This window comes from Corvus cornix, chromosome 6, assembly GCF_000738735.6.
Source record: "Corvus cornix cornix isolate S_Up_H32 chromosome 6, ASM73873v5, whole genome shotgun sequence".
In the NCBI taxonomy this organism is placed as follows: Eukaryota; Metazoa; Chordata; class Aves; order Passeriformes; family Corvidae; genus Corvus; species Corvus cornix.
In genome coordinates, this window is record NC_046336.1 from 15,762,266 (window position 1) to 15,786,510 (window position 24,245).

Here is a 24,245-nt window from a genome sequence, read left to right on the forward strand (position 1 = left end):
GCCCGGCCCGGCCCAAGCCACCTACCTCACGGTCCCGGCAACAGGCCCGACACGCTCAGGGCGGGGCAACACCGCCACTCCCGCCGCGCGCCACCCCCAGGATTTGAAATCCCGTCCCGTGGTGCCCCGGGGCCGCCGCTGATTGGCCGGGCCGGGCAGTGCGCGGTTCAAAGCGGCAGTGGCGGCGGCGCGCGCGGCCGAATCGAGCTCCGGCGCCGCGGTAGCGGCTCGGTTCCGAACCCGTCCCGCCATGGCTTTCTCTGGCTCTCAGGGCGGCGGCACGACCAAGAAGGAGGAGAAGGGCAAGAACATCCAGGTGGTGGTGCGGTGCAGGTACGTGCGGCGGCTCTTCTCTGGGCGAGCGTTGGGGGCTGGTCCGTGGGGAGGTCGCGCGTCGGTGCCTCCGGGACTCGGGCCCAGACGTTCTCTGCGCTGCGCTCCTGACAGCCCGCGTGGCCGGCGGGCCGAGCGGCTGCCGTGTGGTATGCACCGTGTGGTATGCACCGTGTGGTATGCACCGTGCAGCTGTGGGGTCTGCTGGGCCGCTGTGTCCGGCTGCGGACACGTGCCCCGGGGGATCGCTGTGCCTGCCCGGAGGGATCGCTGTGAGGGAGCCGCCCGTACCCCTGAGCGCTCTCGGCACTGCGCTGGGAGCTGCCGGTCCGCGGGTGAGGCGGCCCCGTGTGTCCCGCGGGGAAGCGGCACTTCCGCAGAAGTAAGGCTGCTGTGAGTGATTTCTTATTGCTCAAAAAGGCGAAAAGCTGCAGTTTCCGAACTTGATTCAGCGCACACCCAGTATGAAGCTGCCTAGGAAGCTCAAGAAGAGCTACGTAGAATTAGTATGACTGATAGCCGACACACACAAAAACTCAGGCTGAATTTTGCCCTTCTGTGAGCTCCTTTAGGAAGTCGCTGAGTTTTAACAGCTAAAATTGTTGCTATATATATACATATACCCGCTGTGGTATTTCTGTCAAATAACTTGATTGATGCAGACTTTCCAGAGGGCAAGCAATGGGATGGGGGTCTACTGGTGAGGTAAAAATGACCAAATGTCTTGGTTGATGAGATGAATTTACTTTTTGGTATGAAGTGATAAGTTTCATATACCATAAAATTAGGTTCTCTTTGTAATTCTGAGGTGGCTTTGAAGAATTGCTTATTGATACTAGATCTTAAATAATCTTAAAACATTGTATGTTAAAACTGTAATACTGGTAATGCATTAAGTATAGTGTTTAAAACACCATTAGAAGTTGGGGTTTTTTTGAGCCAGACCTGCAAATATTAGCTTACATATTATGTTTTAATGCCTTTTGCAGTTATATTTTCAAGCTTACGAGTTCTGCGTTTACAGATGCAGAATGAATATAGAAATTAAAATTAATTTAGCCTTATCTTTGTAGTGCAACTGGAAAGCTTCTGAAACAAGTGTTGTGGGATTTGTGAAAATGTTGATGTGAGTCAAGGCTATTGCAAAAGAATAAGTTTATTGAGGCAATTGTATTTGAAATATGTCAAGAGTAACTGTTTACTTTTTATCTCTCGTAATTGTTCTGGAATAGCTTCGTTAAGTATAATATAAGTATCTAAATATAACGCTCGCTATGACAGTAGCATTGGGACTGTCCATGGTGTAGTGTTCTGCATTTTTTGCAGCTCACAGACTAATTGCTGTGTCAAGAGTTAGTTTCTAACCTCTAAAAACTTTATTGCCCACTCTTGCCCTTTGTAGAGCTGTTTTTTTTAATAGCTTCAGTTTATTTGAGCTAGTAAATGTTTCTTCCACCTTTGTTTTTCTTTTTCATCAAGTTAGATTCTCCTTATCTTACAGACATGAAGGTAGGTACAACTGTGTTCTTTGGTGTCCTGATTTGTTTCCAAAACCTGATCAGTCTGGGCGTATCAAAAAAATCTTTTCAAGCAACACATTTACTGAGCTTCGGTAAAACATGAATTTGGAAACTCAAAGTGCATGCATTAGCATTGTTATAATGTGCTTTATACCTAAGGGAATGAACCTGAGATCAAATGTCTCCATGGCATACCAGGCAGCTGCTTATGTAGTAGTGATGATCTGTATTCCTGCATCAGCCCAGCTAAATTGTTCCCCTAATATTGCAGCTGTGGGCTGTTGTTCCTCCTGCGATGGACTGGTTCAGTGTTACATGGTTACACAGCAGAATATGTTCATTGTTGGCCTTCTGTTACTTTAAAAGTCATGAAGCTGAAGCTGTAGCTTGCTCCTGTGAACAAGATTTTAGTGATTTTCTGTTGTCATCAGTCGATCTTGCACCCCAGTGTCCCATGGTCTGTTTAGAATCTGACACTTCAGCCTCAGTGATAGATTGAGGGAGAAATGTTAGCCACAAGGTTTAGGGAACTTGAGGTGCCATGTGCTTGTGCTTGTCTTTTTTTTCTTTATCACTATAATTTAAAGAGCATCTGAAGTGTCTCTAGGTTCAAGATATTTTAGAGAGTACAAGATTGTAAAAGTTATATTTTCAAGTTGACTGTTCAGGTCAACTATATAGGTAACTTAGACATACAGTGCAGTTGCACTACTATATGAAGAATAAAATAGGGTTTCATGCTTTTTAGGACATTTCCCTACATTTCAGGAGAAATAGTGGCAAATGTCTCTTTAAGGAAAATGGTGTGTACCACGTTTGAATTAACTTAGTGGTGAAACAAAATGCTCACTGTAAAGTTCAAAAGTTCTATTGTACCTCTTTTAAACCTTTTTACTATGGTTGACTTCAAATTAATTTGGACTTTCCCCCCAGCCCCAAATCTGATGATTCTGTCTGTCTTATTAAATACTATTCAGATGCATCAGCATTATGAAGGTTCTGGTGTTGATGTTTACTGTCCTGCAATTAGCAGGGTCTCTTGGTATTTTTGGTGCTTTAGAGTGTTGTGTCATCAGCATTTGATTCAGTATGGCATTAACTTGCATGTATAAGTGTTTTTCTTTTTTTTGAAGTTGTCTTATTTAGACAACTGTTTGATATGTTTGATCTTCTACCCCCTGGCTTTGAACATGTTCTAATGCCTGTTAGCTATGTGACCATCTAAATGATCTTAAACGTGGTTATAGGCTTGTTAAAAATATGTATATAACAAACAAAAAGCTATAGATACCTGAGTTGTCTCACAGTGGAAGAAAGGAGAAACTGTCTGTAAACTGCCAAATTGTGGCATTTTTTCTTAAACAATTCTTAAACAGATAAAGTTTAAAACTTTGTTCTTTTTGCCCAGTTATACTGTTCTAGAGTCTTAAACTGAGTGATATTACTGCTTCATCTGTTTATATTCTTGTTAGCAATGATTTCAATCTAATATTCTTGACTCCTGTCCTTTTAGGCCTTTTAACGCCTCAGAACTTAGAGCGAGCTCCTATGCTGTCGTAGACTGTGATCAAGCAAGAAAGGAAGTCAGTGTCCGCACTGGAGGAGTGACAGATAAGTCATCAAGAAAGACTTACACATTTGATATGGTTGGTAACTGCTTGTCAAGTTGAGAACTTCTAGAAACAAGCTAGTACTTAGTGTGATGTTATACATTATTGTATGGATAAATCAGATGTGTTATCTTTGTGTCAATAGGTTTTTGGAGCTCAGGCAAAGCAGATTGATGTATACCGGAGTGTTGTGTGTCCCATTTTGGATGAAGTTATTATGGGCTACAACTGTACAGTGTTTGCGTAAGTAAGCCACTAATTAGTATTAGGAAATTTTATTTGTATTTTAGTTACTTGTTTACATTTTTATTTTTATTCTCACAGTTATGGCCAAACTGGTACTGGTAAGACCTTCACAATGGAAGGGGAGCGGTCACCTAATGAAGAATATACTTGGGAAGAGGTATTTTTTCACTCCCGAGATTTCTGTTGTCTGTACTGTAGTTCAAAGTTGGAAACTGCAGAAGGCTAAAGAAAACCAAAAGCTGATGCCTTTCAGAAGCTGACTTTCCTTCAATGTTTGTAGATTAATAAATAGTCTCGTTCGTATATGTGAAAAGCACAACTTTACATCTTTAATGTATTGCATTCAGCTCATGGCCATTTTTGTATGGAAGGTCATCTTTATTCTTGTTTATATCCAATCAGACTGTTTAGTTGAAACTCTACCCCCTAACTACAAATCTCTTTCAGTACATTTATAAATCAAATATTTCTTTTTAATTTATAGGATCCACTAGCAGGTATCATACCCCGTACATTGCATCAAATATTTGAAAAACTCACAGAGAATGGTACCGAATTTTCAGTGAAAGTCTCTCTTTTGGAAATCTATAATGAGGAGCTTTTTGATCTTCTGAATCCTACTCCTGATGTCGGAGAAAGACTGCAGATGTTTGATGATCCTCGAAACAAGGTTAGTGCTACAAAATTTATTATCTTGAGGCTTTCAGGATTGTTGAGAGACATATAATAAGCATGTATTACTTTCTGACAGAGGGGTGTAATTATTAAAGGCTTGGAAGAAGTAACTGTACACAACAAAAATCAAGTTTACCAAATCCTGGAAAGGGGTGCAGCCAAAAGAACAACTGCAGCTACTTACATGAACGCATATTCCAGGTACAAATCTTCCCCATTTCAGAAACCTTGTTTTGTTCTTTCTTAAACAGAATCTTACTGAAGAAGTAAGAAGCTAGTGCAAACATGACATCATCTTGAGATTGTTATCACAGTGCAGGCTGTCAAATGTGGGTTAGAAAGCCAGAGTTACAATTTCTTCTTTATTACATGCTGTGGGATGATTGCAGTAGGCATATGAAGGGGTATCATGGTTTGACCCCAGCCGGCAGCCAAGCCCACCCAGCCACTCACTCACTCCCCCACCTGCAGGTTTGGGGGAGAGAATTGGAAGTCTAAAAGCTGGAAAACTCATGGGTTGAGATAAAGACAGTTTAATAGGGACAGCAAAAGCTGTGCACACAAGCAAAGCAAGAAATCAATTCACTGCTTCCTATGATTCATCCATCTCCATGAGAGTAGGGCCCCATCATGTGTAAGAGTGACTTGGGAAGACAAATGCCATCACTCCAAATGTTCTCTCCACTCTTCCTCCCTCTTTCCCCACTTAATCCACTGAGCATATGGTCTGGAATATATCCCTTTGGTAATTTGGAGCCACCTGTCCTGTGTCTGCTCCCAGCCTCCCATGCACTCTGAACCTCCTTGCCAGTGTCACAGCATGAAAAGCCCTGACAACAACATCTCTGTATTATCAAACCTGTACACAGCACAAATCCAAAACACAGCTCCGTACCAGCTACTCTGAAGAAAACTAACTCCAACCCAAAAAATCCAGTAGAAAGAACATCATAAAATCGGAATGCTTCTCAAGTTAAAAATGGACAAGCTGTTTCTCCCTGCATTGTTTTTAACGTGAACTTCCCCTCTTGTTCAGGGTTTTCCTGCCTTGTAATTAATACATCCTTTGAAAATTTGCGGTGTCTACTTGGAACAGTAGCCCTGGAATTCCACATAACTGTAGCTGAGATAAAAGCATCATAATGTTCTTAATTAGATGTCTGGAATATTGAAGTTTAAGTATAACTCAAAGTTATGAAGTGAGCATTTTCAAAGCTTTCTATGCCTATGAAAACAGAAGACCTAAATCTGACAGATAATAAGTAAAATGCATTGTATGTACTAGCATGAGATAAATACTCCTTGCAGTAGATACTGTACATTTTCAAAAAGAAGGTTCCTTTCAATTTTGGAAGATGTTTTGTTGATATACCTGTATCAGAGAGGTGGGTTGTCTTTATTCTAGCTGTTCTTGGTTGATTGGGTGTTTTGGCCAGTCCAATTTACTAAATAAACTTGGTGTAAGAGTCTTGAGTATCCTTTCCTCTCCTCACCAGCAGTAGAAAATGATACACCAGGATTTGTTACTGAAGTTTGTAATTTCAAAATACCGCTAAGATCTGCTTTTTACAAATCATCACAAGACCCTCATTTCAAAATCTAGCTTCTGCAAAATTTGTAAAGTAGGTTGTGGAAGTTGGGGATAAGGTTATATGGCAATAAGGGCTGCTTCATATGGTTGCAGGTCACAGAATGTGATAGAAGCACCTGGGTCAAAACCAGCATTCTTTTTATTATTGCCTTCACATTCTTGAGCTGCAGATGTGGTATTTGTCACTGTGAACAAGTAGTGGTCCAGTGTTGCATCAGTAAGGAATGTACCCTGCCTCTATTGTATTTTAATTTCAAGGTATACTGAGTATGTCTGTCTACTGGTGGAAGGAAATGGGTATTTTCTACCACTGATTAGAACACAGAACTTATTTTGTCTGAGATTCCAGGGAATTTCGAGAATTCATTGTGCCTGAGGTGTTGTTCTATATATGGTCAGGCTGCTGTAATTTGATGTCTATGGCTTTCTATATATGTCAGCTTCCTGTAATAAAAACTTATTAAAGGAATAAGCTGAACCTAAAATCATCTTTACTATGAAAGTGGTGAAACACTGGAACATGTTGCCCAGGGAAATTATGAATGTTCCATCCCTAGAAGTGTCCAAGGCCAGGTTGGATGGGATTTTGAGCAGCCTAGTCTGTGGAAGGTATCCTTGCCCATAGTAGGGGGGTTGGAGCTCGATGAAACCATTCCATGATTCTGTGATCTTAAACTGTATTACTATTTTTGATTGAAAAATTAATTGAACTTCTAATTTTTTAATATTGGATTCAGCTAGCTGCTGGATTTTCTTTGGCTGGATAAAGAAATTTACGTTCCTTAATCTCACATTCTGTAAAACTGCTCTTAGCATAAGGACTGGAAAAAAAAAAAAAATCTACAAGTCAGTTTTCATGAGATGCTTGTGAGTTGAAAATACACAAATGTAAGCAAAACCAAGGCATTTCTCTTGCTTTTCCTTAAAATAAAATTTTCAGGATTGAATGAGTCAAATGTCATCCAGTTGCTTCAGCACTGGTTTTAAATACCACATTCATATGTACGCACACAAAATTGTACTTGGCAGAATAACTTTGTGTATTGAAAATGTAATTTGCAGTTCATGGGCTAAATGTATTCTCTATAGAGAGCACAGAACTTGCAGCAGTCGTATAACAAGTAGATATTTGGTTTTAATGGAACATCTGAAACGGGTTTCTTTTGCAGCCGTTCCCACTCTGTGTTTTCAATTACCATCCATATGAAAGAAACAACAGTAGATGGAGAAGAACTTGTTAAAATTGGGAAGCTAAACTTGGTAAGTATTTGAACTAAATGTCATTGATAGAATTTTTAGTCGTGAACTAGAGTTTATTAGTTTTTTCCTGATAAGGGGAAAATGATTGTTTTCATAAAGTGATATGAAGTCTCTTTGTCAGCTGAAAAATGTCAGTCCTATCTATCACCCCATTGTCTCCTGAAAAACTCGTAAACTCTTTTATGTGTTCTGCAAGACTTTGGGGCAAGCATTCTTCGGGGTGCTTGAGACAGAAGCATAACCTGCCTTTCAGGTTGATCTTGCAGGAAGTGAAAACATTGGTCGATCAGGGGCAGTTGACAAGAGAGCTCGTGAAGCTGGAAATATCAACCAATCTCTACTGACACTAGGAAGAGTTATTACTGCTCTAGTGGAAAGAGCCCCTCATATTCCATACAGGGAATCTAAACTCACAAGAATCCTTCAAGACTCTCTTGGAGGACGGACAAAAACATCAATAATTGCCACAGTTTCGCCTGCATCTGTAAATCTTGAGGTAAAATTAAAGTCTGAAAACCTCTTCCTAAAATAAATATTTTGCTGATGATACAAAGGTATGAGTTTATTCCACAGCTTGACCTAGGGTTACATCTGTTTTTCACAGGAAACATTGAGTACACTGGAATATGCCCATAGAGCAAAGAACATAATGAACAAGCCTGAAGTTAATCAGAAGCTAACAAAAAAAGCTCTTATTAAGGTAACAAGACATATATGTCTTACAAAATGAAGTTACAGGTTAGGCTTGACTTTTTGTTAATGTAGTTTTTACTGTGTGGGAGTTATGAGTATGGGAGAAGCTGAAACTAGTAGCAGTGCTTTTCTGAAGTGATTTTAATTACTGAACTGATGCTTTTAAACTAGAGCTGCACTGGTGTAGCATTAGTCCCTGCAGATATTGGAGCTGTTAATAAGACTAAAGTTGAACAGAGGGCTATTGCTACTGTGACTGTGGGTATTACATGTCTGCAATTTTGCACTTCCCCTAGAAAGTGCTTGAATTAAAGTGAACTTGTCAGTAAGTACAAGTGGGGAGCCAATGTAAAGTAGCTCTGCCCCTAAGGAAGGTGTGATTCCCATTGTAAGCTGCTAAATGCAACCAAGTATGACCTTCAAATGGAAGGTTTCTATGCTCTACATATAGCCAATATATATCCAATGATATGAATTTTAATGGTGCTATACTGAACTTAGAACAGAAGTGAAGTGCTTTGCTCTTATGTTGATGCAAAACTTCTGTAGAGCACTACCTTTGTGAAGTATCTGTTAAGCTGAATATCAAAACTGAAATAGAAATTTTCAGGTTCACATGTGATTGTTTCTTTATGCAGGAATACACCGAAGAGATTGAGCGTCTGAAGCGAGACCTTGCTGCTGCACGAGAGAAAAATGGAGTCTATATTTCTCTTGAAAACTATGAGTATGTGTGCGAAATTTCTATAAAATAACTAGCAACAAATCCGAGATACTGGGTACCTGTCCTTATACAGGAATACCTTCAGATCTGTTTTCAATCCAGAAAGTTGAAGATAGTTAGGAAAACTGAACTGTTTTGTCAACTTGTTCTTTCAAAATTAACTATTATACAGATAAAATCTAATAGGCTTGCACTGAGGAATTTCTGTATGTGTGGAACTTACCATAAGCATTACCCAGCATGCAGATTTACACGTGGAACCTTTTTTTTTTTTCCAGTGGAAGCTCATACAGGAAAGCAAACTTGATGTATTTAACTTCACTTTTAATAGGGGTAGTTTGCATAGAAAGTTTGCAATGGAAAATTGCCTTAGATCTTTTCTGCCTTAAGTGAAAATTACCTGCTATTCATATAGAATTTAGCAGTACTTATTTTTTGAAATTACTGAAAATGTAGTGAAAAATCTTGAAATTGGTTCTTACTTGACTAATTTGTTTGTTTATTTTAATCCTTGCTTGAGAGCCCTTAATGGAAAGCTGACGGTTCAGGAAGAACAAATTACAGAGTATATTGACAAAATCAGTGTCATGGAGGAAGAAGTGAAAAGGGTAAGTGATATTTTTCAACTGTGTCTTAAATCTGCCAAAAAATGGAAGAAATTCATTGCTCCTTTCAAAAGGCGGAAAAAAGTTTGAGGAAGGAACAGTCAGAAGATTCTTTTTATTGTTGTTCTTAAAGTTCCCCAATTAGCTTACTGGTCCTTGAAGTTAGGAATTTGAAATAACATTTATGAAATTGCAGGTTGCAATATTTATTTCTAAAGCTGTTTTCATGTCTACTACTATAATTTGCTTTGCTGCATTTTCAGCCAAAAATCTGCTTGTAAAATGGTATCATCTCAGTTGACAGGCATCTGCTTAGGAGCAAAGAATATGGGGAGAGAGGTCATGAGCTCCCATTAACAAACTACATGAAAATTGGAGCTCCTTGTTTAAGAGAAATGTAGATATTAATTTGCTGGTATATGTAACTCTTCTATGTAATCAGCTTTACTGACGCTTTTCAATCTATCTGATTATGTTTGTTCGGTGGGTTTATTTTCCTTGTGCTGTAACAGTAGTTTGCTCTTGTATTTTGAGAGGGGAAGCAAGGCATTATCACAGTGAGTGAGAATGGTTGGCTTGATATTTTCAGTGATTACAAAGACTATACAAACCTGTAGTTTAGGTTTAAGACCTGAGTCCTACAGCTGAAATTGCATTGCTAGATGACAATTTGCCTTTTGGCATTGTCACATAATTTGAGAGATGTGAAATGAGACTGTCAGATTTATAAAAAGTGATGTTGTCTTTTTGATGATTGCCTTCCTATTTAGGTCACTGAACTATTCAGAGTCAGTAAAAATGAACTTGAACAATGTAAAACAGATCTGCAAATCAAGGAGAAAGAGCTGGAAGAAACCCAAAAAGATCTACAAGAAACCAAGGTTCAGCTGGCTGAAGAAGAATATGTGGTTTCAGTTTTGGAAAATACTGAACAAAAACTTCATGGCACAGCTAGCAAGGTTGTCACAGTTCTTGTACCTACTGTAAATCAGCTTCCTATGTTTAGGAGGTTCATGGGCTATTCAAGGAAACCCAATTGTTGGTAAAGCATGATGTGAGTGGGACAAGACCTGAATTTAAGATGGAAAACTAGGATTAGATTGCAGGACTTTCTCTGTGGTAGTATTGACAGTTGACTGCTAAACACTCTGGTTGGTCTGAAACTAACTTTACCTCAGGCCAGTTTGTCATGGGATTTCCAGTGCTTTGCAGTATCTATTATCATGAGTTGTTTTGCAGAATAAGTAATTTTCTTTCAAAATCTTACAAGAGGTCCTGCAAAACAATAAATTATACATAACTGAAGAAGCTGGTCTAGTGGAACATGTCCCTGCCCATGGCAGAAGGCTTAGAATTAGATGATCTTTAATGTCCCTTCCAGCCCAAACCATTCTATGAACTGGGGTAGAAAAATAGCAAAAAGCTTTGACTAGTGTTGCCCTCTGTGTTTTAGGGTATGGCTTTGATGTGTTTGTAGATTGGTTGTAACTATCAAAAAAGACTTGAGGTTAGGGAGAGAGAGTGTCCTGCTATTTAAACTGCAAAGTGATGAAACTTGTGTCTTCAGGCACCATGACAATTTCTTTCTATTTGGATTCCTGTAGGATTGGGAGGGAATGCCTGGTTTTTACATGTGGGTTGTGGAGTGTTTGTGTGAGACAAATAGGTGCAGAAATTATTTATGCTCACTACAAAACCAGGACTCCACTATTTATATGAATTCTAAGTTATTTATCGCAGGACTAGTACTAGGAACCTCTTGCTTGAGTACTATATTAAAGAATGTATTTACTATCAGACTGTTCAGAAAAAAGTTGAACTCCTTAGGTATTTTTCAGTTACTATTCTGGGATAAATTATACCTTAATTCCTTAAATACTGAGGAAGTAATTTATTAATGCTTTGATTTTAAAGCCAGACCAAATGGTCTCTAGTAGGTAACTTTTTCCCATGTTCTAAAAGTATAAATGACATAACAGCAGGGTCTGGAACAGTTGTAATTTGATGGTGCAGAGGGAAATACCTGTTTCCTAGAGAGTTAACTCCTTTAAGTCAGAACTATTGTTGCTTTTCCTTATATAATATATGCTTGACTCCTTGTTTAAAGACTTACTAAAATACTTTAAAAATTATAGTTACTTAGTACAGTGGAAGAAACTACAAGAGATGTATCTGGGCTCCATGCGAAACTGGACCGTAAGAAGGCTGTTGATCAGCACAATGCTGTTGTCCAAAATACATTTGCAGGACAAATGAATGCTTTGTTCAGCAAAATACAAGATTCAATTACTGAAAACAGTTTGAAGCAGCAACAGATGTTGACATTTTACACAAATTTTATAGGTAAGTGTAATACCTGTATCAGTAGTCATCCTGAATTTTTGCAATAGTGATCTCAAAGACCACTTCCTAAAATGTACCTGTTTTAGGAAAGGAGAACTGGCTTTATTTAAGTGACATATTGATTACAGTTGCACCAGTAGTAATGTATCTGGGATGATCCACAGCCTTCCTGTGCTGTAAGGGGGATTAAGGTGATGAGTAATAAAAAGAGTTCCTATTTTACAGTGGAACTTCAAAAAAATTTGTAACTCTTGATTTCTTTTGTAGGTGACCTCCTGTCTACCAGTTCTTCTACAGCAGATATTCTTGCATCAGTTGTATCAGCATCTTTTGCCTCTTTTAAAGACTTGGTGTCTACTGAAGTTTCTCACATGTCTGAAAAAATAACACAGCATGAGAATCTATCACTTGATTGTAAAGCTGAACTGCTGAGATTAATTGTTAGTACATTTGCATACTCTTACTTAGATACTTAAAACTGGTTTTGATCAAAAGGGGTTCTGTAAATATATAGATTTTTTTTCTGATGCTCTTTACCTGTATCTGCTTCACCACCTAACCATGATTATGTCCCTCCCCACTTCCCCTTCCATGTCACCCCCACAGGGGGTAATATACTATATAGCATATACTGTCATAACAGAGCGCATGGGTATGTACATAATAGCTTCTTACGAATGTAGATGATGGAGCAGCCATATTCTGGTTTACTTTTTTTTTCCCCCTCTTCCTAGGAGGAACACAAAACTGGATTAGGAAGAGCAGTAAATAGCTTGACACCAGTGGTAGAATTTGTCTTGGGGTTAAACAGTCAGTTTCAGAGTAACATGAAGAAATATTCTGCTGTGGCTGACCAGGTAATGCACAAAACCTGCCTCTTTGCCTTGTGTTCTTCTATTTTATTTAATTTACAGGTAACATGTCCTTTGTTTTTCTGCAGTATGTCAGTGTTTCCACTTCTTGTCTGGCCTTTTCCCCTTTGTCTTGTCCCATGAGTTCTACCTTTTAACTTTCAGACATTTTTCCTCTCCTAAGTGTGGTAAATTTGCCTGTTACCTGTATTGGCACAGCTGCTTGCCTAAGTGCCACAGTAGAACGGTAAAACATGGATGCTTAAATCTTTATATAACAAATATTTGATGATACATTTAATATACTCTCCCCTGTATTTTAGAAATCTAAAAAAAAGTCAACTTAGACAAGTCTTACCACTCCAAATTTTTTCTGCTGTCATACCAAACTTCTTCTATAGTCCCTTTGATTCCTGGGGAATGCGATGCTTTATCTTGTTAACAACTGTAAATGCAAACAATACTGTGCTTATTAAAGTCCTTTGCTTCAATTTATAGTTCTAGTCTATCTCATGATACTTGTGTAGAACTGCAGCCTCTTTAATTTCTTTTTTTTTTTCTTTCCCTTTTATCTTTATTAGATAAAATTTCTGGTGACCTGTTTCTCTTACTGAAACACTTTTCCCTCCTGTCAGTTACAGCTCATGTGAAATAACTCTCCTTGTCCAAGAGGTTTTTATTGGACTTAGACAGGAGATAGTCCGTGGCTTACCAGCTCTTGCTGTACCTTGTCTACTTCTCTATTTTGTTTACCTTGCATGCCAAATTTTGTGTTTGGAATAGCCCCCACACTAAGTTCCAGTCTCAAACTTCAGATTGTTCCAAGTGTTACTCTCTGCCTTTTATGCACAATACTTCATTAATGCCTTTTGACAATTTCCTTGGGGTAGAGTTTGTTTCTGTATCAATTTTGCTGGGAAAAAATATCAGTTTCTTGAATAAAGATATAAATATCTAACTGTAAATAAAACTTTTTTTTTTTAAGATGGAGGGCCATAAAAAGGAAATGGATACTTTCTTTGGAGATCTTTTTCTCACTCTGAAAAAAATACAGGAAGAAACAGCCACTGGCTTTGCTCAGCTCCAGCATAATTGTGACAGTTTAAAAGAAGAAGTGGAAATGACGAGGTTGGCACAAAGAAAGGTATCCTTAGAGTAAGAAAACATCCTAACATCAAGTGTGATTGCTTGCTTTGATTTAAACTCTTATGTGGTAGTAAACCATTATACTTGCTTCAGGAAAAAAAGCTAGGAGGCCAGTAACTTGATCCTAATTATTTTTACTTCTCGTTAAGCTGCTTTAAGTAGTTTATGTAGGAATGTAACAAATAAATCCTTCCCCTTGCTGTGAGCATATCCAATATATGTGCATTTACAAATGTCTCCGAAAGCTAAGAGTCTGTATCTTCACAAAAATTGTACCTTCTGCTTTAGAAGTGCAAAACTCTGCATTTTCTGCATTTTTAATTCAGGCATTCAAGTACCCTTTAAGACTGTTGAAAAGTGCAGAATAACAGTGAAACTTGTGGTATTTTTCTTAATAGAGCGCAGCCAAATTGATGTCTTTACTGCAAAGCCAGCTCAACCTCTTTGCTCAGGAGACTCAGAAGAACTTAACTGATGTACTCACAAAGAATGGAAGCCTGAAGACCACCATCACTGCTATGCAAGAAAATGTTCACCTGTAAGGAGTGCATTATCTTTGCTGTACACTTATGCAAGATAAACTATATACGAAGAGAACTTCAAAATTGGATGCTCTTCATATTTATGTGCTTATAAAGCCTGCTGGGCATGGCCTGCACACAGAGTGTAGATCATAGTTTGCCTTTCCCCAGAGTAAACTAGTTCTGAAAGGCTTTCCCTCAAACTTGTCTCCTGAGCATGTCCCATAAGAGTGTATCATTTTGGGAGCAATGTGCTGAGGAGCGTCCCTCAGTGTCTGGACTTCAGAACTCCATATTGTAAAGGTTTAGCTTGAAGCATAAAAATGTATCTGTTGCAATATGCTTCATTCAATTGCAGACTGAATAGCTAAGGTCTTGCCAAAGTTGTTCTTAGTTTGTGGTTAGGGTCTTTTGGTTTTCTTTTGGGCTTTCTTGGTTGGTGGGGATTTCTTTAACAGTCCTGCTCCTGGAAGTGCTGCAAATTTACTAAGTAGAACAACAGCGTTATAATTAACTGGTTGGATAGAACTGTGCTGTTTCACTGCTTCTGGTCTCATTCTTCTAAAAATATACTGTGTTAAAATCTACCTTTCAGAATCTCTGAACTCTTACAAATATGTTGTTGCAGGAAAACTACAGACCTAGTCAGCAGTGCAAATTCCAATCACAGCAAATTTACTGCGTCTCTGGATAATTTCTCTCAAGAGCTCAGGAGCATAAATGCTGAAAACAAGACAATGCTAGAAGAATCCAATGACCACTGTCAACATCTTCTCAGCAATCTCAAAAATGTATCTCAGGATACCAGTACATGGGGTGAATTTACAACTGCGCAGATGGTCAACTTTACTAACCAGCAGCTATTGTCATTCAAGGATGAGAAACAGCAACTTCAGTGTTTACAAAAGGTACCTATACTCCTTTGGAGTCTAATGCAATCTCCTGAGACAAAGTTTACTGCAGAATTTGTAGAGCTGAGAATAAAAGTTCTTGGTTATAGTCAGAACAAAAGTATGTTTTTTTTGATAGCAGACTCATGTTACTGAGCTTAAATACATGTAATCAGAGGAAATCAAAAGCCTAAATTAAGAGGGAGACTTTGAACTTCAAGTGCACATAACCTCAAAAAATGGTGTCATGATTAATGCCATACAGCTAACTTGCATTTGTAATCTGGGCATTTTACATTATCTCAGTAGTGTTTATCTCTGATTCTAAAGCTTTATCTATCAGTACTGTCCCTGGGAGATGCACGGTGATCAAATGCAGGCTATTTTCTGGAGGATGCAAATTACTTTACTGGTCAGATTGAATCAATATGGGAGAAAGCATTCCTTTTCAGTATCTACTAGTTCTGGCCTCTTAGATAAGAGTTTCTCTCTCGGTTTTTTGGGTTTTTTTCATTTCCATCACAAACTTCCCATCCCACCCTTGTTTTATTGTTGAAATAGACAAATTCAGTATTTTGCGAACTTGCAGGAGGAAAAACTCAACCAGAAACTTCCTTCATGCAGAATCACAGAATATTCTGAATTGGAAGGGATCTCTGAGGATCGAGTCCAGCTCTAAACTGTTAAAAGCATTTGTGGTCTCAAGATGTCTCTGTATCTGTTGTACCTGCTGAACATTTCATGAGTTTCATTTCAATGGGAATGGCTAAAACCATGTTTTCCTTTTTCCCTACAAATGCAATAAAGGTTCTAGTGCTTGTAGGATGTTCACGTTTGGTTGGATATCCTAATTCTGTGCAGGGTTTGTGCATAGAAGCATGAGGAGTCTGATCTGAGCCAGATGGCATCATCTTTATTCTTATGACTAGCTTTATAAAATGATCATACTTTCTAAGAAACTGATTCTCTTCTGAAGGTAGCTCTCAAAATGAGAGTGTAAAACTGGCACTGAAACTTCTCAATTTGAGGTCTCTCAGTTGTTTCGTTTCAGGTCATGTCATTAATCACGCACCACATCTTAGAAAAGAGGCCATAACCTTACCTTTCCTGTTAACTTGGTGTTCTTAGTTGGGTTGGTTTTTTTGTTTCATTTTCAGAAAAATGAAGAAAACTGTGATAAAGCAATAGCTGAAATTGCTGACCATATTGGCAGAAAAAAGGCTGCTGAGGGGAAGGTGCTGAATGGCCTTCTTGATCAGATAAAGGTGGATCAGGAGATACTTGTGGAGCAGAAGCTGGCACTTAAGGAGGAAGTACAGCATGGGCTAACTCAGGTTAATGGTTTCCTGCAAGAGGATCTTAAAGTGGATATTTCAACAGGTATTTAAGCAGGCTGGGGACAGAATTCTTACAGAAAACAATTTGAGTTCCAGAATTCATAAGGAAGGTTAATGTCACCAAAATATAACTAGCAGCCTTACATCTTTAAGATGTGTGCAAAGAATGGAGACTGAACAAAGCGTGATTTCTGTATTGAGTTGATGTATAATTGAGGATTTGAAATTAAAGCAAACACTGAAAAGTGTAAAATCTTCATTGAAGGGACAACTCCACAGAGAAAAGACTACTTCTATCCAGTCACACTCGTGAGAACAGAGCCCCGGGAAGTACTTCTAGAGCAATTAAGGCAAAAGCAACCAAATCTTGATGCTATGCTAAGCAGTGTGATAAAGGAGGTGGAGGATAATGCAGGTCAGGTACGTATATAAATGGCAAATGAGGCTCTTGAATGAAAATTTCACGTCTTGGAGGTTTTTCCATGCCCTTGTGGAGGTTGACTGGAACCCCGGGGCTGTTGTAGCCTTTGTGTTTTATGGTGTACTTGGACTCAAGTGTGTTGAGCTTATGACAAAAACATTCTCTTGAAAAATAAGCAATGATATTAATAATTTAGATTTCTCTTCTCTTTTCCAAAAATGGAAGTTCCATGTCTTTGATTGATCTGATCATGCTTAGTAAATTCATTGAGGAAATTCAGACATTAAATATATTTTCTGAAAAACTTCTATTTTAGGACCTGTTGGAAGAGGAAGGAGAGTTGCAAGAATCCAGTGAAAGCCTTGCTTGTGACAAATACTTAATGGATACCAATGTCTATTGCCACACAAATGGTGGCATTCCTTTTTTCCAGGTAACTTCCACAGATAAGCAAAACAGCAATGTATTTGAGAGAAGAAATATTGTTCTGTAATAATGCTGTAGTTTCAAGTCACTTATATTTTAGTGTAGTCTCACAACTTTAAATCTTGTAGATAATGAATGCTTTGTTAAACTTGAGCTAAAGCAACAGCAGATTCTGGTTGCAGTTAATAGTGGATAAAATAATGTGGATTTCTGACAAGCTGGACAGACAGTTGAAAACTCCTCAGCAAATAATCCTGCATGAAGAAAATGGTCATAATTTGCTATAGAAATGTGTGTTAATGGAAGAGTTGAAATTATGTGGAGTGTTTTTTAGAGGCCTGACAGAAATATTGGCATTCTTGAATCTTCATGGGTTGGGTTTTTTTTACTTAAATGCTTCTGACCCTTTTGCTTTACCAATGTATCAGTGTAAACTTCTTGGTATGTTAGTCTAGGGGTTTTCGTGCTGGGGAGAGCATGTGTTCTTGTTGTGGATCCTTTAAAAATAGCTGCTGAGGTTCTGTATGTCTACAGTCAATCTCTTTAGTAAATGCAATCTATTAGGAACCTTTTTTAGGAGTTATGTCAACTTTTTTCCTCAGGGCACAATGTACTGCATTGCACATGAGCAAGAAGTCTTTAATTTCTTTGTATTCTCTTAACATTGGGTATTTTCTTTAAATCCCAGCACAAAAGAAGTGTCAAAAAAGGTAAAGAGAACAAATCTGCAACTACAGTGGAGAACAAAACAGAGGATATGACGGAAGAGTTTCTTCAGAAATCTAAGCATCCTTTAAGATTGCTGAACTAAGATATATTCACTGCAGATCCCTGTTTTTAAATATTCCTATCTTACTGTCTTACTGAGCCATAACTTTTTTTGGTTATTCTCTGTCTCTCTATATAGTGACATAGTGATGCAAAGTTGAATCAAAAGATGTCCCTGCTCAATCTCATGCCTTGGTCCCATTTTTATATGTTGCAGCTTGTGAAGTTTTAAGAAAAAAAACCCCTGCAGATTATGGTGCTGTTATGTTAAACATATATGTATGTTGTCAAGTAAGAAATTATTTTCTGTTTCTCAGTAGATCTAAAATACCAGAAAGGGATGTGGAAATATGCTTTGTTAGAATTATCAGTTACCATTTTATGTATGAATTAACTGTAAATAACTGTTCTGGTTTTTATACCTGCTTTTTATTCCAGTTCCTCTCTTTTGACTGTGATACTTCAAATAAATTGATACATGGAAAACAAATGTACAAGCACCTCACTCAGAGTAACTTACCTAATTTTCTTATGGTGCTAGGTTTAACTTAGCTAAAATGTTACCAGCTATGTCATAAGTCTTGTGCTGTCAGAAGAGGATTGTTCTCTCCCTTGTTTCATAAAATACAATAGCTTTATTTCAGTGCCTCCTCATTCTGTGAAATTTAGTCATATTGCTGGGTCTTGGGCTTTTTGTTTGCTTGAACCCCACTTTTCTTACCTTCCTCTTAACTTGTAGATGTGAGGTGTTGGTTGGGACACAATGCTAGTCAGGTTCTGTATCACAAACTGTGGTAGCATTCCTTTAAGATCTAGGTACTTAACATTAAAACACACAAACTTGGTTACAAATGCAGCTTCTATGTTGTATAATAACGGTGAATTTCCAGTAATCTACAGTAGCATTTGACCAGCTGCTCTTTTCATGCTCCTTATCTGGAAATTTGAAGAAAACTTCAATCTGCAACATGCTAAAGAAGTAGATGAATAGGATTATGATGGGAGTAGGGAGAGACACTGGAAGGTAACCATAATTACATTGAAGCACTATTCTTAGATAATTGTCCAAACATGATTTAAGAGATTTTTCCCTTTTCTGTATTGAGCTTGCAAGCTTACATTGATGTTTCTTCAACTAGGTGATCGGTATATTTATTTGTCTTTGACCAAGTATGTCAGCTAGTTATACCCTGGACACCATTCAGACAGCACTTTGCAGTCCTGCTGCTAGAGCCAGAAAGACATCATTTGAAGTGTACCCTTGCACTGTTTCTCTGAACTGTAGTATGAGGGAGACCATTAATCAGTTGTCTTTCTGAACTATCTTGCCTCTTAATTATCCTCTCTTTCACTGCTGTGGGCAAAGCTAATTGCTTTCTGACAGTCTAGTAGCGGGAAGAAAAGCATTAATTCCCTTTCAAATGACTAAAGCACAAATACAGCTTTGTTTTTTGGGTTAAGTGGGAGGCAGCTTAGTATCATCTTGGTACCTACTTTTATATACTGGGTCTTTCTCCTGCTGTAAGGGACTTGAAGCACTGGAAGGTGCAAGACTTTTCAGTCTGTTTGGAGTATTGTCAAATTCTGGCACCTAAAACTTAATGGGCTTAATTCTCCAGGGTCTGGGATCCATTTTCTTTTACCACATGCCTGTTAACACTGACTAGATATTAGCATAATCTTCCACAATGGTTCAAGAAATCATTTATTAACTAAAATTAAACCGCAAGGGTTGATCCCACAGCTGTACTGAATAGCCTAAACCAAATGGAAGAGGCTTGTGCAAGCCTTTCACCCTACTACATTTTCCCTGTGGAGTTGACAGGATTAGTATGAATAAACAAACTGGAATAGCCAGTGACTGAGGAGGCTTGCATCCACAAAATCATACCATATTTTGTGCTCCCTATCTTTATCCTCTCTGAAACTCTACCTTGGCCGTTTGATTCCTGCAGTGCAGGCACAGCCTGCTTTCCTTAGCAGGTGTATGAATTTCAGGGGCTGCTTCACGCTTTCTCTTTTTCTAAAGTAGCCCTTGGAGTCGTGTTGTTCTTTGTTTGCAATACTGGCAGTGATCTGCTGATCATTGTTCTGTTGGCCCGGGTATCCAGAGGTCACACCAAAGCCGAATAGGATGAAAAATTGGGATGCAGAGCGTGTCCTGGCTTCTGTCCGTGCCTCCTCTCCCACTAGATGGCTCTAACACTAAAGGTTGGTCTGAGCTCAGGTACTGCCTGCTAACCAGGACTTGGAAATACGGGGTTTGCCAAGCTTTTCCTCAAGCATCTGTCAAAAAACCATTTCGAAAACTAATACTGAATTTATGCTTCCATATACAGAATTCTATACTCAAGCTTCAGTAGGGGGTGGTTTTATGAAGAGCTACATTTGTGTAAAAGATGATCTACTGCCATGTCTTGGGTTTTACTGTAGGGCTGATAGACCATTTTGGTAACTAAATTCTTGTCCTGGCCTGCTCTCTGTGTTCCTCACCACATGGGCATTGCCCAAAGCAGAAAGCAGTGCTAATTTGTTTTGGTGTATTGTATGATGTATAACAAAGAAAAGAAGGGTAAGAAAAATAAAGCAACAGTTGCTTCTTGTGCACACTCGTAAGGGGAGAAAGGGCCATGTCCAGGCTAACTTACCTGGTGGTTTGATTTTATCCTTTACATAAAGGCATCCTTTACAAGAAGGGTACAAAGCCCTTTCCACAGAATAACTAGCCAGGTCACACCCACACTGACTCAAGCCAGCTGAGCATGAGGGAGAGTTGTGACTGGGGCTGCAGTGTATGGCCACATTCTAATTAATCTGATGATTATTGTTTGGATTCTAGATTAATGGTTAAGTGAGACAGCTCTTGATTTAACAAAAAATTTAGATACAATGAATACAATGTGGGGAAATTAAATAAGGAAAAATAAGTTTAAATGCTTGTAAAGGGTGAAATGCAGATAGAACAATAAGAGGGCCAAAAGAAGCACAGACAACTAAGTCACCAGCTTCCTTTTCTAGTGAAAAATGAGCAGCCAGGAAAAAGGAAGGGAAACTTCCTGCTTCCTCCTGGAAATCAGGGAGTTGCAGCACTTGCTGCATCAGAGTTGTTGGGGGATGCAATGTTTATTTGAAGAGAGAAAAGAAGACTAAGCTTGACTGGCTGCTATTGATGACTGCCTTTATTTTCGGTATCAAACAATTGCATGGGGCTAGAGAGGAGTGAGGAGAAGGTGCAGAGTTGCTAGACTGCTTTTCTTTTTTCTGCTAGGTGTCAGTCAGCATTGCAATTAGCTGTTAAAAGGGTAGAGGAAATAAGAGGAAGCCTTTAACTCTTTGGAGTGATAAAAGAAAAAAAACTAGGAAGAGCTGGAAAAATAAAGTTAACATTCCTTTTCCATCAAAAATAAGGGGAGAAAATAAAGTTCTAATGTTTGAGAGCATTAGAAACAGGAAAAGAAATATATTTGCTAACTATGTATTTTAAAATTTATGCCTTTTAAACAAGTGTTTACAACCATTTGACTACTATTTTTTTCTTCCCTGTTACAAACTCCTTTTTATGGTAGAGGGCAATGCTCTATAAACTGCATGCCCACCCATGCAGTTACTTTATAAAGTTAAACAATAAATCATGCTATGCTTTGCATTCATAGGCTTGAAGTGACAGGGTTCTATAGGTGAGATGCAGACCACCTAGCAAAGCAGGCTGGCCTTGGAGGGTGAACACAAGCTCAATCCAAGCAGCATTGCTGTGCTCAGTCTTGAAATCGTTAAAGGTACAAGCACAGCGAATGCAGTGAAGTGAACATTTACATTTCTATGTTATATTTCTAGACTTCTCATATACTCTTTGGCTCCCTAGAAAAGGGTCTAGCTACTAAAAGGACGGCATTGGGATAGCCACACAAGTGCTCTTCAGACAGGTAAAAAGGAGTAAATGCTTGGTCTAGCAGTCTCTCATCAGGGAAGAGCTTAGAAACAAGCTGCCTCTTTCACATTATGTCTGAAAATCGTTCCATTTTTCCAGCTTTCTACAACTTTATGATTGTCAGTTTTCAGGTGGCACAAAGTTAAATTTTATAAAATAATGGAAGTTAACTGGATTGCTTTCTTTTTCTCCAAAATATTAAACCTATATAAATATTCCCTTGACTTCCTTAGTTATACTTGAAATGCTTTTGTCACTCTTGGTCTGTTTATAACCTAATCATTGTAATTCAAAGAATGAGGCACAATGAAACTTTGAACTTGACTAGTGCATTTCCTTTATTAAAAATGATCAAATAAAGGAATGAAATAAACAGAAATATCATATAAAAGTACGTTCGATTTTTGCAGAGCTTCTCAGTTCTTGTCAACATATATTTTTTTATTATAACTTTATTCTGAGAATGTCCAGAGCACTAAAGTTACTATGTGAAGCATTTTTTTAATGTGATAAAGAATTTTCTTTTCATAGCCATAGGTTAATTTAAAAAAAAATTTTCCCTAATTAACATCGAAGTTTCGTAAAGCAAAAGATAACAATTAGCAGGAAAGAATATATTCTTTTTTAGCATTTTTAAAACAGATTAAATACACTGTAAGATACTTCTCTTCCTCCCCAGCCTTTTGAGTAATAGTAACGACTGTTGCTTCTCCAAGGACTGATTTCCCCACTGCACAAGTCCAGTCTTGCTAATTCTGCTACAATCACTTGACTTACAGTAAAGTGGTAAGATGGAGGATCAGAATCTCCATTTTCAAAAGTACACACTGAGTGTGAAAATGATGCCTAAAAAGCCCACAAAACAATTTAAGGCCCTGTTAGGTCTCTATGGCCAAAACATTCCATGGTGTTTGGAAGGATTTGTCTAGCCAAGGGGGGAAGTCGTTTTCATGCCTAGTTCTGTATGCTCTTTTACAGGTACTTCAAGCATAGCTACTTCCCCTACTTTGTAGAATCACTTTGGGATCTTTCAGGATTGGTAGGAAGTTATTGTTCTGCTCTTAAAGACTGGACTCAAATTCAATTGAAGCTTAGCACTGTGTGCAGTGGCCACTGTATCACGCCGGTGTCCTTAGGCAAAGTGTGTATCACAGGGAGAGGAACCTTTCAAACTTCCAAGGGAGGGCAGAGATATCTTCTGTCTTATGGTACATAACTTCATGCTGAATCTGAGCACCACTGCTGCCACATCGGAAGAAGAAATTTGTGAATGTGTTTCTAAAGGAGTAAATTCCAGTTTGGGGGGGGTTTTGGGTTTGTGGTTGGGGTTTTTTGGTGTGGTTTTTTGTTGGTTGGCTTGAGGGGGGGGTTGTTTTGTTGTTGGTTTGGGGCTTTTTTTGATGATACAGAAGAGCTTAAGTAACCTCTGTCATATGTAAAGATTGTTTTGGGAATCAATTTTTCACATTTCAATTAGCTTCCTTTAATGCTCAAGCTAAAACCTAAGCAGCATTGTCATTATGTTCAGAAGGTAAAGAAAACAAAGAAGTAAATCACTTATCATTTGCTATAGCCACCATCTTCTCTGACTTAATTAAAATATGACATTAATTTGAAAACCATTCAGCTACAGATATATATTTAAATGGTTATAATATAATAATGATAGGCACCAAAATTTTATTCATTCACTCTAACAGTTTATTTTAGGAAACTCAGTCCAGCAGGATGAACCTTAAATATACAAATTATTGCAAGGAAGAAAATTTTATGGTGTCTGTTAGTTAATACAGAAGCCAATCTTATTAATCATGGATTTACAGAGGGCTGTTTTATTAGATGTTAACCATAGCTTATGTTGACAATTGATTTTCATTGTAGGACAACTAAATTTATTATTTGTAAAAAGATAAAGATAATTAAATTGACTTTATAAAGGTTACTATCATAAATGTTAGTACCTGAGAATAGCAAACATAAAACTGCCTTAGCAGCAAAAATTCAGTTAAGTGATAGGTGCTTTTTTCCATTACATTTAATAGTCCCTGAGCATCTTTAGCCTACATTTTATTTTCCAGAGTTTACACCTACTGCTGTGAAAAACTGTTTGGGTTGAAGCCTCACTTTCAGTTTATTTTCTTTCCAATAAAACAGGATCAAAACAGTCTTCAACTTAGAGAAGTGAAACAAAATAAAGCTTAAAGTACAAATGTATTATGTCACCCTGTCATTTATCATATTTGTCATGAAATTATTCAGACTCTGTTGAAAAAGATGCTGGATCTACAATAAAATCTGACACCTAGGAGTTTTTAAGAATTAAAAGGAGTAATTATTATGGAAGTTAATTTGGACCT

At 38.1% G+C, this 24,245-nt stretch overlaps 1 protein-coding gene across 1 annotated transcript; it reads left to right on the top strand.

Moving 5' to 3' along the window:
- The first annotated feature begins 178 nt into the window (after nucleotides 1-178).
- On the top strand, nucleotides 179-21,101 carry KIF11 (kinesin family member 11). The gene is made up of 22 exons (XM_039554374.1): nucleotides 179-333; nucleotides 3,367-3,499; nucleotides 3,609-3,706; nucleotides 3,788-3,866; nucleotides 4,194-4,379; nucleotides 4,461-4,585; nucleotides 7,145-7,235; nucleotides 7,489-7,731; nucleotides 7,840-7,935; nucleotides 8,567-8,655; nucleotides 9,173-9,260; nucleotides 10,028-10,216; nucleotides 11,393-11,600; nucleotides 11,868-12,040; nucleotides 12,335-12,457; nucleotides 13,437-13,595; nucleotides 13,996-14,135; nucleotides 14,747-15,026; nucleotides 16,166-16,388; nucleotides 16,611-16,765; nucleotides 17,083-17,199; nucleotides 17,881-21,101. Exons 1-22 carry the CDS (start codon nucleotides 251-253, stop codon nucleotides 18,001-18,003), a joined length of 3,201 nt encoding a protein of 1,066 aa, XP_039410308.1. The 5' UTR covers nucleotides 179-250; the 3' UTR covers nucleotides 18,004-21,101.
- The last annotated feature ends 3,144 nt before the right edge of the window (nucleotides 21,102-24,245 follow it).

Excerpts from the sequence above, each read along its gene's own strand:
- KIF11 (XM_039554374.1), top strand. The coding sequence starts at position 251 with ATGGCTTTCTCTGGCTCTCAGGGCGGCGGCACGACCAAGAAGGAGGAG. Across the intron at positions 7,236-7,488 it reads AAATTGGGAAGCTAAACTTG|GTTGATCTTGCAGGAAGTGA; the intron begins GTAAGTATTTGA and ends CCTGCCTTTCAG. Across the intron at positions 12,041-12,334 it reads CTGAACTGCTGAGATTAATT|GAGGAACACAAAACTGGATT; the intron begins GTTAGTACATTT and ends CCCTCTTCCTAG.